Source organism: Triturus cristatus, chromosome 6 (genome assembly GCF_964204655.1).
Source record: "Triturus cristatus chromosome 6, aTriCri1.1, whole genome shotgun sequence".
Lineage (NCBI taxonomy): Eukaryota > Metazoa > Chordata > Amphibia > Caudata > Salamandridae > Triturus > Triturus cristatus.
Genome location: NC_140589.1, coordinates 700,085,331 through 700,101,337, shown reverse-complemented (window position 1 = coordinate 700,101,337; position 16,007 = coordinate 700,085,331). Strand labels below are relative to the sequence as shown.

At 46.0% G+C, this 16,007-nt stretch overlaps 1 protein-coding gene across 2 annotated transcripts in view; it reads right to left on the bottom strand.

The window, feature by feature from the left end:
• Nucleotides 1–16,007, bottom strand: part of ASCC3 (activating signal cointegrator 1 complex subunit 3) — a 2,113,369-nt gene that overhangs the window by 1,029,192 nt on the left and 1,068,170 nt on the right. For both annotated transcript variants that reach the window (XM_085611187.1, XM_085611188.1), the window contains exon 13: nucleotides 1,899–1,970. In XM_085611187.1, coding sequence (XP_085467313.1) covers nucleotides 1,899–1,970 — 72 coding nt within the window. The remainder of the gene's footprint in view (nucleotides 1–1,898; nucleotides 1,971–16,007) is intronic.

The window sequence follows — 16,007 nt, the reverse complement described above, 5'->3', positions numbered from 1 at the left end:
CTCCAGTGTTGTTTGTATTCTATTGTTCCAAGGTGGATTACATACAATACACCTGGTTGCTTAACAGTCCCCTCTAGTGGGCTTAGGTCTGGATGTTCTTAGGTCGACTTCTTATAGTACTCCCTAGGTGGCCTAACATTGCCTATACTGGGATTGGTCTCTGTTGCTCTTGGAAGATCCTTAGAGCATACAACTTGGCGGACACCATTTATAAACATCAATGACAGTCTTAACACGGTCCAAGATGGTAAGAACCTTCATCTATTGTCTATCTGTGTCTATTCTCACACTCTCTGCAACAAGCCTTGCTTATGTGCTGGAACACAATGCATATACCACATATTCAAACCTCATGCATCTCACCAAATATGGCCCATATAGGCCAAACTAACACCAACATTCATTCAATGATGTGCAATGAAGTACTGTAGCAACCTGATGAGAATCAGAGTGCTTCACAAGGTTGTCATGGGTATGACACACTACAGAAATAATACAAACAAAGCAGAAACTTACTCAACCCTCCTGAAATTGTTTTGAGCATTGCAAGGGGTAGGCAAGTGCTATACAGATGCCAATACACTTTAAAGTTGCCCTATAGAACATAGGAGACTTGTGTGCGCTTTAGATGGAAACTTAAAGAAGGTTAAAAATAAATGATGGTTTGATAACGATTTGTCTAGGCCACTTGGTCATGAAGGAGATATAACTTGGTATCAACCATTTTGCTGGGATTTTGGCAATAGAGGCATTTCACACTTTAAAGCTCAATTTAAATTAGTGTCTTATTCCCTTTAAATTGCGTCACTTCTGATCACTGCATAAAAAATACTTCCACATCACTTCTTCTACAAATACAATACAAATTGATCTTCTAGTTGGAAGGAGGTGGTGCGTAAAAGGTTATGTTACTCATATCACGTGGCACACTGTGGTGTAAAGTGACTTTACGTAAGGTACTGAACTGAGATATGGGAGGATTTTTGTTTGAGTCACATAACGGTAAAGTTGTGTCTCAGATCACTTACTGCACGGTCTTTTAAATATACACTATACAGAATGTAATACCTGCATATGGTGTTATTTACTTCAGCTTTGGTAAAACTCAAGCTGATTTTTACATATGTGAAACTAGTATAATTTGCTACAGTCTTAATAGTTCTTTAGCCTTAATTTTAATTTGTTAACCCTAAAATGCCATGAAGCATGCAGAAGAAACACAGAGAGTTCTATGTGTTGCACTGTATTTGTATGCGTTGCTTGAAATGGAAAAACAGACGTGCAGGTACCCTGTACCAGAGTACCTGCTTGTTTTTGAGAAGTGCTGGTACTCTCCAATTCAAAGTATTACGTCACTCTTGACAAGTGCAGGTACTCTCCCTCTCAAAATAAAAAAGTGCTTGTGCTCAGTACAAGAGAGTAACAGCCCATTTAAAGCACTGTGTGTACGCAGAGTAGAGATTAAGGATGGACAGCGTTTGCCCACTATTTTTGAATGAGTCGAATTTGTATTGCTTATGTAGACTTTAGTTTGCTTGTTACTTATCGAAAGAACTAAATATTGATTATTGGAAAGTGACCATAAACGTTTCAAACTACATTAATAGATTACCATAAGTATAAAACCAAAATATTAAAAGTTTTAAAAAAAACACGTTTGTAAAATGTTATACATTAGTTATTATTTGAAATATTAAACCGTAAGACACAACTGTATAAACAGGAGGGACATTGTCAAAGATTTCGAAGTCGGGCTTATGATATTCATGACGTAAGTCTTTGATGATAATTTAGTAATGTCATCTAATAACACAAGCATACATATTTATATATACAATTTAGAGATTGCAAGGAAACCATACACTGGTTTCCACTCCAGATGGCACATATAACGGTACCTGATATCCTGCTTTAATTTCCTTCAAAACACTTTCGTAGCAGACTTCTTCCATATCATGCAGTTGCTGTACCTGGGTAAGTGGAAAAAAAGTATTGAAAAACTCTGCTACTGAAATATCACTGACTGCATCACTGGAGAGCAAACAGACACAGAGCTGCATAAATATTGCCTGAGGAGAGAGGCTTTCAAGTCCTTCCCCTCTTGACAGACCTCACCAACACTAAGAAATGTATCTCTTACTCAAATCCACCAACCTGTAATCACATGGAGACAAACTTCCCACACCAAAACCACCTCTTCCCCTGTGCCTTTCTTTCTTTTACCCCAGTTGTATACAGTGACCGTGACCCTTTTGCCCTCATTTCTTACCAAAAAAAATAAAGTTTGTGTTTTGTTTTAAAAAGAAAACATCACAGTGGTACAGAACTTAAAAAATGTCCAGGGACTTGGATATATGTAGAAAGAGGGAATATATTAATATAGTTTGGAATCCCTCACAGGGAAGAAGCAGGCGCCAAGTATGGCGACTTGCACTTCCGGGTAACTAATCATTTGGCCAGTAGAATCCCCAGGTCTATGGAGAAGGAAGTGGCTTTGTGTTTTTGGTCCCTGTGGTGCAGGCCCAATAGGCATACCTACTACTTCTATAAGGAGGAGTGTCCCATGCAGTTTGTCAGGTGTGTGGTGACTTCAAGCCAGTACTGATGAAGAGACGGGCAGGCCCAGAGCATGTGTAGAAGACCAGCATCAGGCAAGCTACAGCGGGGGCAGACTGCGTGTGTGCGATGAAAATACTGGTTAATCTTGTCTGGGTGAGGTAGGCTCTGTCGAGTACATAGTATTGAATAAGGCAAAAGCGGGTATTGCGTGGGACAAGGACCAGGTATTCCAGAATAGCATTTTACTCCTTGTTGGTGCAAAGACAGCCCAGAACTGTTTCCCAATACCGGCGAGAGTGATGAGCGGTATCGCCAAATATGTGCGAAGAGTCAGCAAGCTAGCATGTCAGATGCCATCCTATCCCCATGACATGTAGGTACTGGATTGTGAGGTGCATTAGGCATTCTTGTTTCAGCTTCCTCCAATGCCCACTCAGTGTCCCAAGAAGATAATTATAGAGCAAGAAGTTGCCATGCGGAAGGCCTGTTTCTTCAATTAGAGATTCACTGGGGATAAGGGAGCTGTTGCGATATAAATCCTCCATGGTGTGCATGCTTACCTCGTGCCAGGGGGATATCCAGGCTGGAGAGGTAACCCGCCCTCCCCTTGGTGTGCCCTGGCGTGGTAGTGCTGAGGCGCTGGGTCACCATAATAAGGAAAAGGCTCATCTATAGCATCGGTATGCCAGGCTGTATAACAGTGGAGCTTTGTGTGTATGCCCTAGAGCAGGAATGAAACAAGTGTAATATACGGGACAGACTCCAAACTAGGAAGGCAGTGGCATTATTGGCGGTCTGAAAGACCACCATTCACCGGGCCACCCACTGCAGTTGGGAGGTCAGGTAGTAGTGCTCAAAGTATAAGACAGTGACCCCGCACATGTTCGTAGCCAAGTAGAGTCTATGCAGCACCAGCATACAACGTGTATTGTGCCAGAGAAACTCACTAGTAAGCTTTTCAAACGATGGAAAAAACGATTTGGGGCATACAGGTGTAGGTTAGCGAGATAATGTAACAGGTGGGGCAGTATCACCATTTTGATAAGTGCAATGCGAATAGGCCATGGAGAGCGGCAGTGATCGCCAGAATCCCATCTGTGCATTCAGGTAGGAAATCGCATGGTTGAGGACGCCGTCAAACAGATTGGCAGGCTTGCAATAGACAAATACACCCAAGTAGTGAAACATCACGAGTTGCCAAGCCAAGCGAGCACCATTAAGACAGCAAAGAGGAGGAGTATGGGTTGGGGGGATGGTGTCAGGTGTTGCGTCACTGAAGGGAAACAGGCATGACTTGGGCCAATTAACCTTAGGTCCGAAAGCATTGCAAACTTGTCATAACTGAGCACTGTGTCAGCAGGGATAGCATGCATGTCCCTAAGGTACAGAAGTATGTTATCTGCATACGAGACTGAGTGCAGGCGGTCGCCCAGCAGAATCTCCCAGTTCCATTTGTGCACTCCAAGGGCCATTGCTAGTGGTTCCACGGCTAGGAAAAAGAGCAAAGGAGACAGCGGTATCCCTGTCGAGTGCCCCTGTGGATCGAGATGGTGTCGGAGATCATGGCACCTGTTTTCACTCTAGATAACGGTAGGGTGTAGAATACTTTGACCATCCGAATGAGGCAGTTCCCAAGGCCACAGCATGGCAACACCTCGAATAGAAAGGTCCACTCCTAACAGTGAAAAGCCTTTTCCAGGGCCAGCACGAGACAGCCCACTTGTGGTATAGAATTCACTCAGGATACTGTCTGGGCCTGGAGTTTCAGGGGACACTCGAGGCAGGGGCATATTGGCTAAGAAGGAGTCAATCTCAACCATAGATACATGTGCTACTCTCACATTCCCTTTATAATGTGGACGTCACATGCTTGAGGAGATCTCAGCATTGCTTCAGGTTGTGGTCACCATTTGTTTGCGCTTGCACCAGTTATAAGTGCATTTTGCAAAGGGATTATTTTTGGTTCGCAGTTGGCTACACTCTATAAATAAACTCAGAGGCAAGTAGCTATTTTGAGTTCAACCAGTAGACAAAAATCTTTGGTAAAATAATGACGGAGACTGGAAAAGAAGAGCTCTAAATGACTTTTCTCAAACTTCAAGGATTTCTCGGACCACAAGTTATCTGGCATGGAACTGCATTTGTTTTGCATAGCCATATATTAACATGGAGCAGAAAGTGAAAAAACCCTTTAATGTAACAGACTTGAATGCTACAGATTCAACAACAGAAGGCTTCTGAGACATGACAATACCACAGACAACCTGGAAATAAGTCATGAGCTTACAAAATACTCCAACAGCAAGGTAATCAGTGCTCCTGTGGCAAATGTTCATTAATGTATCCACTCACATCTCCTCAAATCTCTCAGTCACCTCACTGTATACGCACTCAAATTCCATGCACTTATCTATTGCTAAATTCAAAAGAGCACATAGGTGCACTATTCCAATCAGCATATTCTTATGTGAATACTTTACATCTTAGATCAAGTACCTCGTAATAGCCATCTCTTCAGGATCTCTCAAACTCTCTTCTGGGGCTTAATCCAGGTATGTTGCAATAGGGGTTTGTTTCTGGTTGTCATGTAACTACTCTCTAGTTTGTGAGCTGTTATGCTCCAGTCAGAATTTTGTTTTACTGCGATACGTCTTCTCTTAGTATTTCTCCTGGCAGATTACCAATGATGGAAGGTTTTTTTTCTCTGCATAAAGGGTATTCACATCTGGAAATATGTTTGTTCAGATTCAGTTTCTCCCTTTCTTGGGACTTGGAACCTTCTTGACAAACTTTACAAATCAGTACATTCCCTCTAGATGAACAAATGTGCCTCTCTAAACACCCCAACCCATTCTCACAGCTTTTACCCTTTTCTGTACTTTCTTATCTCTTAACTATTCGTATTTTTCCTAGGCAGAACTCAGCTGTTTCTGAAAACTGAGAGCCCGATTTACCAGTTGGAAAGACCTTCTACCCTGTATTAAAGCACACTGCATGGTTATTATAGGACTGGAGGTATTTTGTCTCTTCTTATGGTTCCTTTTGTTTTCCTTCTTGGCTCTGCCTCCTTTCTTACTTTTCACGTGATGTTCTTCGGTTTTTCAAGGATAATTATCAATGGATGCTGGGTTTTCTAGGCCAATTCCATGCTTCTTCACGTTTTACATTTTCTCTGACTGAAATGCTGTTTTTTTAAAGCAGGATTTATTTTCATTCTCTCTTATGCACTTTTTCTCTACTGGTGACATACTGCGTTATCACTTTTTGCATCCTGCAGCTCAAGTTGCCAATGGACTAATGGCTACCAGTTCTGTTCTCATGGCGCTCTCACTGCTCAGTCGTGATCACCATATCATCATTAACTGTGAAAATTCAACAAGGACAGCGTTTTCACTGTGATGATTCCTCCTCCGCCAACCAATACAACACTTTTGTGTAGTCTCTCCATGTGCAAGGACACCCTGTAAACTGGTGATGTACCCAACAATAGGTGCTCAAGAAGATGGTGTGGATGTTTCATATGAATGCTGAGTGTCTTAGCAATGTTATCAAGTAGTTTCCGTTCTTCTAAGCACGTCCACAATACGTTTGATAAAAAAATCTTCCATTGCCTGAGCATGTATATGAAGATGTGACAGTTTTACACTGCATTTGTGTAATAATCTAACTTTGTTTAAACTTCCTTTACTAGATCCATGGCTAAACTTTCTACCAAGATTTATGTAATTCTAGCCAAAGTAATCTCTCATTTAATAAAAATGCAGCCCGGAAGATAGGCCCTGAAACACGTTAGTAGAGTCTTAACGTCCCTAGGAAACATGGAGTTCTAACTCACATATGCCACTAGTCTGTCTGTCCTTCTACTACAACTCTAGTTTTCAACTTCAAAATCGCATATTTTGACTTCACACACTTGGAAATATCAAAATGAGTGAATATTCTCCCCCAGCCTAAATTATTACCCGTTACAACATTTGTCCTCAGGTGCTGGCCCGGCCCGCTATGCCCCTAAAGCACATTCACTGTCACTGATTTACTTCTCGCTTCTGTCCCTGCAAGCAGTTCTTACATTTTGTAACACTCATGCAGCCTTCCTGCTTCAGATTTAGCTCATGGCTTCCATTTTATCTCCGTCATCTATTCTTTACTCCAGGAGTGTCCATCTTGCTCCAAACTGAAGCTTCCCTCAGAGGTAGCCACTTCATTTGTCCCACATCTACAGCAGTTATACTTCTACAATCTTGCACAGATCATTATATTGACATATTGTATAGGGGTTCAAATCCTGAGGCTTAAATATTACCATCTATAGCTTGGCCGTGTAACTGTGCAACCACGACTGTTCCCTATTCCCTTGCTCTTCCTGGTCACACTTTCCAGACACAGTATATACACTTAGAATGTTCACTGCCTCATTGAAACGAAACTACCCTCTGTTGACTCACTCTTGGATTCATGTCTATTTCATCCCTAGATGCTACTTCAGTCCTTCTTTCCAAATATGCCATTCTTTCAATGAAGACAAGCTCTCCAACATATCTACTTGTATGTGCATGCCTCTGCTCCACCAGTGCCATCTTGCAGAGTTTGTTTGGGGGTAGTTTGTCCTCACCATTGCGTCTGTGAAATTAGTTCATTTAGGTTGATGCTTCATTCTATTTTTCTGTTCTTTTATTCCAAATTCGAAATATCAGGTTGAGAGAAGTACATCTCACAATATCAGGTTGAGAGAAGTACATCTCACGGACTATTTTTCCATGATAAAACGCAACTCCACATAAACCTATAGCCAAAGGAGTATGCCTGGCTACTCCTTTGGCCAGCTTGACCGACGTCACTGAACTCCCGACGCGACTCCGGGAGCACCGCTCACCTGCCAGCTGTATTTTAAACGGAACTTTGGCTGTTCTTCTGCCAGCGCTGCGGACTCTGCGCTCTTTTTAAAAATACACTTCCTTACCTGCTCGCGCTCCCGAGCGCCTTCCGCTCCTCGCTCTCCTCCATTGCCGGCTGGTCACTGGAGCGGGGCGGGTGAGGTCGCCATCTTGGACGCTCTGGGGTTGGCGGGGCAGTCTCTTGGTCCCTCCACCCCCTGCCACACCCTGTCTCTGTCATTGGTGCCTATAACATGCCCCTATATCCTCGGCAGCGCAGCGGCCGAGCGCAGCGGGCGCGACGAAGGCGCGCCGAAGTTGCGCCTAAGTTAAGCCCGTCTGCGCCCGTCCGCGACGGGCCGGGACCAGGGGCCATGGTCTCTGCCTCTCTGCAGGTGTACACCTCTGCTCAATTGCACTCCCATAAATTTGCTCAGCCTCTTACACCCTCACTACTGCTACACCTGGACATGCTTGGCATTTTAGTTCCAGATCCTCCCCCTTTGCTTGATCCCTCTGCTCCGCTTGTTTCTATTTCTCCCAATACCGCCTCTGCCTGCCTACTCAACACCCGGTCGGCTGTGAAACATCAACTGGAATTATTTAACCTTTTTCACACTGAGTCCCTTGATTTTCTGTTTCTCACTGAAACTTGGTTTTCGTCTGACTCTCTTCCTGATGTCCTGGCTATCCTCCCCTCCTCCTATTATGCCCTCCGGTCGGATCGCCCTGACGGCAAGATGGGTGGCGGTGTGGCCATGATTGTTCGTTCCAGCTTACAGTTTCAGCTTCTCCCTCATTCTTCTATATCTAATGTGGATTTTTTGGTTGCTCGTTCACTTAATCTCCCTGTCCCTCTCACGGTTGTCCTTATGTATCGCCCCCCCCCCCCCCAACACATGCCCTTGTTCGTTGCCACCCTTCAGGAACTCCTTGCAACACTTGTGGTTAACAATTCTTCGGTTCTCCTGTTGTGTGATTTCAATTTTTGGCCAGGTGACCCAAAGGAGGATTTGTCCTCCAAGGATTTCTCGGCTACTCTTCAGTGCCTTAACTTTCATGCTCATGTCACTGGTCCAACCCATGTCCAGGGTCATACACTTGACCAGATTTGGTCTTTAAGTTGTACGCTTCTTCCTCCTAGCATTTCTCCCTGCACCTGGTCTGATCACTCTCTTATTTCCTTTTCCATCACTCTTGGTGTTCCTGACAGACCCTCCATCCCAAAAATCTTGTTGCTCGAAATTGGAATCGGGTTGACTTAAACTCTCTTTCTCTATCTCTTGCTTCTTCCACTCCTGATCTTTCTGAACTCCCTCTCGATTCTCAAGCTGAAGCGCTTAACACCTGGCTGTCTTCCTCTTGTGACCAGGTTGCTCCGCTTAGGAAAACTAAGGCCGTTCGTCCCTATGACGCTCACAAGTGGTTTAATACCGAGCTCAAAGCTTTGAAATTAAATCTGAGACGCTCTGAGCGTCATTGGAGACGAAATTACTGCCCCGCTCTTCGGGTCCAATACAAACACCTTCTCCAGGAATATAAGCGAGCCGTCCTCCTGGCCAAAACAAATTACTTTTCTGAGAAAGTGGCCCTCTCTGCCAATAAATCCAAGGAGATTTTCTCTTTGGTCAAAGATCTGGCGTTCTCGGATCGCACCAATTCCACTCTCATTCCTTCTCAAGACCTCTGCTCTTCTCTCAATGATTTCTTCAATGAGAAGATCATCAAGATTAAAGCTAATATCCCCCTGCTTCCTCCCCCTACCCCCATTCCTTCTTTGTCGGCTCTTTCTCCTTCTTTTGATTCTTTTCCCCCTATTTCTTTAGACACATTTCTTACTTTGCTCACCAAGATCAAGTCGGGCTCTCCAGCCGATTGTGCTCCGGCCCGGATTTTAAGAGCTCTATTTACTAATTGTCCCTCTCCCCCTCTTTCTTTCCTCAATGCCTCTCTTGCCCTGGGCTTAGTCCCCTCATTCTTTAAATCCGCTATTGTTTTGCCTATTCTAAAAAAACCTGGCCTTGACCCTTCACTTCCTTCTAATTTCAGGCCTATTTCCCTTCTTCCTATCTTGGCAAGATCTTAGAAAGTTATGTTACCTCTTGCCTCTCTGCTCACATTAAGGAGAACCATGTCCTGGCCTCCCATCAGGCAGGCTTCCGTCGAGGCCACTCCACTGAGTCAGTGGTCCTGGCAGTCCTCGATGAGCTGAAATCAAAGGCTGATTATTCTCTTCCTCAAGCCTTGGTCCTCCTTGATCTTTCCGCTGCGTTTGACACGGTCGATCATTCCATCCTTCTTGACCGTGTCAGCGTGGCGGGCATTCGGGGCCTTGCTTTCTCCTGGCTTGCCTCCTTTCTTTCTGGCCGCTCTCAGGCAGTTCATTTGTCTGGTTTCTCTGCTCCCACCCGCTTGGTTTCCTGTGGTGTTCCCCAAGGCTCCTCTCTTTCTCCTCTGCTTTTTAATCTTTACATTTACCCTCTTATCTCTGCTCTTCTTGCTCAGGGGGTCTCCGTGTAGAACTACGCCGATGACCTCCAGCTTGTCTTTGAGCTTTCCTCTTCACCTCTGTCTTTCTCAAAATTTCGCTCTACTCTGGTCTTTATCTCGGATTGGATGAGCTCTAACCATCTCAAGCTTAACCCGGACAAGACCGAGTTGGTCTTGACGGGCGGCTCATCCAGTCCTTGGTCTTCTGCTTTTTGGCCCCCCTCCTTCGGCCCTCTCCCTACTCCGGTTCCTTCAATCAGAACTTTGGGTATTCAGGTCAGTCATGATCTTTCCATGCATGCACAAATTAGTTCTGTTGTTTCCTCCTGTTTTTTATCCCTTCGGCTTATTCGAAAGATTTCCAGTTTTTTTTCTTCAGATGCACTTAAAATCATCATTATGGCTCTGATTACTTCCCGTCTTGACTACGGGAATAGCTTGTATGTGAGCATTCCAGCCTACGAAACTCGCCGTTTGCATGCTATCCAAAACCAGGCCGCCCGTCTCATTTTCCACCTTTCTAAAACTCATCATATTACTCCCGTCCTCAAGTCTCTTCATTGGCTCCCTGTTTTTCAGCGATCTCTCTTCAAAATGGGTTGTCTTGTTTTCTTGGCCCTTGCCCGATCTGCTCCTGTATTCATATGCTCCCATATCTCTTCTCACACCCCCGCTCGCACTCTCCGCTCTTCTTCTTTGGCCCTTCTTAACGTCCCCCGTTTCCGTAAATCCAGAACTGGAGGCACACGCTTTTCTGTTTTGGCCCCCCGTTTCTGGAATAGTCTTCCCCTCTCCATGCGATCCATTCCCATTTACTCCCATTTTCGTAAAGCTTTGAAAACTTTCCTGTTCTCTCAGGCGTACTCCTGCTAATCCCTTCGGGTTGCCTCTGTGACTGTTGGTCTTACTACCAGCACCAGGAAGCCGCTTGGCCGCAGTGCGCTTAATTAAATACTTTTTTCATTTCATTTCATTTCATATCAGCCCGTGCAATGGAGCCTCCTCAAAAGTTTTACTTTACTGAATGTATGTTACTGATAAGGAACTATTATAATATACACAAAATGTGTTCTTGTTATACTTTTGTCAGAGATCAGAAATTGGCAGAGCAAAAATAAATTTTCCCTAAGTCACACTAAATCTAAATATCACCCATGTCTGCCTTGTCAGCATCAATCACATGTTCCTTTACATTCTCCTTCAGGAAATTCTCGCATATCTACTATGGTCAGTGAGTGTCCTATCGATGCATTCCTATAAATCTCACCTGTCACATTTTAGTGGGGTCTGCTTAGACTGCTTGGCGTAACGACTCCTGGAGAAGAGCAGCTACACAGGCGAGAGGGGTAACTAAAAAAGATCTGGACTGCCCAGACTGCTCGGCGCAACAACTCCTGGGAAGGAATAGCTACACAGGTGAGAGTAGCAAATGAAGTCGGACTTGGGACCCAGGGGAGCAGACTGGAAGAACTGGGTGGCCAGAGCCTGTGGGTCAGAACATCATTTGACTACGGCAATACATGAATCTCACTACAACTTTGCAGGAGGTGATCCCTGAAAAGAGTGAGGTGTGGAGGCGACGCAGTGACATCAGACGTTGATCTCCTAAAGGCAGACTTCCATAAGATCTCAGATAGGGTCTGGACAGCAGAGGTCAATATTACACAGATACAATCATCGGCCAAGAGCCTGGAAGAGCGAGTACATTATCTAACTAAACAACAAGCGGTCTTGGCAGCGAAGTTTGAAGATCAAGAAGGAAGGGCCCAACGGAATCCAAGTGGTGGGAGTGCTGGACGAAGCGGAAGGCCTGAGTGTCAACCTTTTCTTGAAAGATCTTATCCCGTAAACATCTGCAACCCAAGTGCTTATCTAATTTTTTCTCAGTTGAGTGGGCCCACAGGGCGCCAGTCCCTAAGCCATGACCGGGAGCGCCCCCACGTACAATCATGGCCTGGATCCTGAATTACAGAGATAGAGACGCTATCCTGCATGCTACATGCTCACATGGCGACTTGAAATATGAGACTACGGTAATCCGTTTTTTCAAGGATTTTACTCTACAAGTCCAACGCCAGCCCAGATCGTTTGAAGCCGTGAAGAGGGAGCTTCGGGCCAATGACCTAAGATATATGATGTTGTTCCACGCCAGGCTCCCAGTTGTGGCAGAGGGGAAAACATGGCAGTCTAACACACCAGAAGAAACGTGGGAATGGCTAGAGGGCTAGCGAGCAGTGGGGCGAAGCACGCCGAGAGGGGCAAGCAATGGAGGGGCCCCCGGGTGCCGTGCCACTTTGAACCAAACAGATAAGGACCGCAGTGAGACAGCGGATTTACACAATGAGGGGAGGAATCCACTAGAGAAGGAGCACTGATGGTGACAATCTAACAAGAGGACAGCAGGCCGAACATTGTGATGAAACCCAAGCGATATCCTTTGGTTTGGTTTTTTGGGGGAGGAGAGGATTGAGAGAAGGAAAAGTCAAAGCAGGTACTCCCGGGTCAGGATTATAATGACTCTGCCGTGGTCTTAGGCAAGACAGGCCGCGTAGGGAAACAGGTTCAGACCTAGTCCACCTGGAAATAGTTGTTGCTAGTTACAGGGAGATGGGCACTCTGCACATTGGGGGGGTGGGTAGTTCTAAACCCACTAGGCAATGTAGCAAGGAGGGGGAAGTTAATGCAATGGGAACATTATAGACAGGTTGTTTTCTTAGTTTTTGTTAGGTTTGCTCTGAACATGCTAATGCTACAACATAGGGACTGATGCACGGAACAAGTGGGGAGGAGAAGGGTGCTTACTCCCAGTGGCCCACCCGGTACAGAGACACTGGGATGCAATAAGATCAACTCATTGAGGAAGATGCAGGCAATGGGGATAGGCAAGCCCATTCCCCTTTGGTTACCCAGGGGAGGGGGGTTGAGAGTTATGTCTTGGAATGTAAATGGGTTGGGGAGTAAGATAAAATGCACAGTAGTCCTACAAAGCATCAAGAGACACGCCCCGGACGTAGTCCTCCTGCAAGAAACTCAACTGAGGGGGAACTACTACAAAGCAGTGGATTGATATGGCTGTGCCCTGTACGCACATATTTGCATATGTCGCCCTAAGTGGGAAGGGTATGCCTAGATGTGGGTCCCGTGCTCACCACGCCACTGGATTCAAATTAGCCTGGCTGATGAAGAATGATGGATTTAACCCAGATCTCTTGACTGGGGGTGAATGTATGATTCATTCAGCATTCCGTCCATCATTTGTTTGTGTAGCACTTTTCACCCTAAGTGGGATGGGTATGCCCAGACGTGGGTCCCTTGCTCACTGGGCCACTGGATTCAAGCTAGCCTGGCTGATGAAGGGTAATACCCTGAAACCGGTCCCAGGATGCTTGTTTCCGGTCCAGGGAGGACCTGGCTTGGCAGTTCGGGCTGGACTGTTCCCACAAGGAACAGGGTCAAGACTGATTTGCATATGGCTGGGTCCAAACTGGGGTGGTGTGGTGAGCAAAAGAATGATGGATTAAACCCAGATCTTTATGACTAGGGGTGAATGATCGCATTGACCAGCATTCCATCCATCAATTGTTTCTTTTGCATATGTCGCACATGCGTTTTACACATCTGGCTTGAGGGGTGCGGGCATCCTAGTGAAGGTCTCAACTCTGTTAGTATTAGGGCAGAAATGGTACGATACGTTGGGCAGATTTGCTGCAATCACAAAAACTTCCAGCAGAAGGTACAGGAGCAGTCAGAGCTATATTTTAAAGAAAATGAAGGGTCAGTTGCATCTACAGATACGCTGTGTGAGGGATATAAGGCAGTCATACGGGGGCAGGTGATTGGAATGATAGGAGGGAAACGGAAGGAGAGGCAGTTGAAATATGAAAAGCTTGAGAAAGAAATTACAGAACCAGAGGCCCGGGCATTTGCTGAAGATGCGGAAGCAGCGACAACTGCCCCTCGGGTCCAGGTTCAGCAGGAAGAACTGAGAAACCTGGTTGAGAATAGTGCCAGGGCTTATGCACTGGCAACTCAGAAGCTCTACTATGTAGGGGATAAGGCCAGAAATTGTTCGCATGGTTTTAGTGGAGCGACCAGGGTAGGAACTTGGTGAAGCAAATGAAAGCGCCAGATGGGACACTTTCAGGACTGGGTGGGAAATAGGGGGAGCTTTTGCAGACTACTATGAACAACTGTATGCTCCGGTTTTGATACGCACCGCAGAGGATTGCACAGAACTCTTGCAAGATATAACACTCCCAGGGCTGTCCGAGGGGGACAAGCAAATGCGGGAGCAGGACCTATCTGAGGAGGAGATAGTGGGGGCGATCCAGGACCTACAATCGGCAAAGGCCCCGGGTCTGAACGGCCTACCAATCAAACTCTATAAAGAAGTGGCAAACAGAGTGGCGAAACATACGCTTAATATGTTCCAGGCGGCTAAAGATAAGGGGCACTTGGAGCTATGTAGCTCTTCTCGGCCTATATCCCTACTTAACTTGGAGGTCACGGTCTTGGCAAAGGTCCTTGCGTCTAGGCTGTCCACCATGATATCTTCGGTGGTGCATCCAGACCATTCAGGATTTATACCACAAAGAAGAACTAGATAAAACCTCAGGCACTTATATTGGGTTCTACATTTGAACCAAGATAGACATGGGGAAGAAGCTGCCCTGATATCGCTAGACGCCTGAATGGCGTTTGACAGCATTGAGTAGCCATACCTTTTTGCAGTACTCGAGAAGTTGGGATTTGCGCAGGGATTCATCAGCTGGGTCAGGCTATTGTATAGAGACCTGAAGGCGAGAGTCTGTGTTAACAGGGTAGTGTCCGGAGCCTTTTCTTTAAGACAGGGGACAAGACAGGGATGCCCACTGTCCCCATTGCTCTTCACAGTAGCGCTAGAACCGTAGGCAATGTGGGTGAGGGCTGGTCATATGGTGAAACGCATTGGAGGCATGAAGGGGTAGGAAAAACGAATCTCGCTGTATGCGGATGATTTTCTCCTATTTGCCACTTGACCATACAGCACCGTGGCCAGACTGCTCCATATCTTCTGGCTTTTTGGCAGCTACTCCAGCTACCAGATCAACTGGGACAAATCCCTTCAGCTTCCCTCCTACAGGCGAGGGGCACACCCCTACTAGTATGTACGAGCTTTAAATACTTGGGTATACAGATCACCAGGGAGCCACATGATATTCTGAGATAATATTCCACTGATCGAGAAGATTGGGACAGACATGGCGCATTGGAGGGGCCTCCCACTATTTCTGATGGGAAGAGTGGTCCTATTTAAAATGATGGCTCGACCCAGCTTTCTTTATCTTCAACAACATACCCCCTGTGGGGTTCCTCCTGACCTCTTTCGGAAGATAGACGGAGAGCTTTGCAGGCTCCTCTGGAATGGGGGCAGCTCTAGAATTGCACTTTCCAAGCTGCAGAGGGGGGCTGGCTGTCCCAGATATTAATAAGTACCACTGGGCAGGACAGTTGAGTATGGGTAAATCGTGGTCGTATGCAGATAGGGAGGAACCGGCATACAGGGTAGACCGACAAGCGATGGGCGACAGAGGCTATCCGGCAGTGCTATACCGAAAAAAGGGATTAAGACAACTACCGCTGCACACCCAGACACTGACCCAAGTTTGGCATGAGGTAAAAAGATATCTGAAATGCGCAAATATCTTGACGGAAAGAACCCCCCTATGGAATAGCGACTAGGGGAAGTGGGCAGACTGAAGGGATTCCATAAATGGAGGCTGGCTGTGGTTGCCAAGCAGTGGGGCCTAACTATGGTTTCTTATGCTGACGATACGCAGCTGGCGGTTGCACTCAGTGGGGACTCCGACTCTGAGGTCCCTAGGTTCAGGGAGGGTTTGACAGCAGTGGCTGGCTGGATGACTGCTAACTGCTTACAGCTCAATGCCAAGAAAACTGAGGTTCTTATTGTTGGTAAGCATAGCAACCTCTGGGGTGCTCAGTGGTGGCCTCCAGAGCTGGGTTCAGCTCCCATCCCAGTACCCGAGGTTAAAAACTTGGGTGTCTGGTTAGACCCCGCCCTCAGTTTCTGCGGACACACTAAAA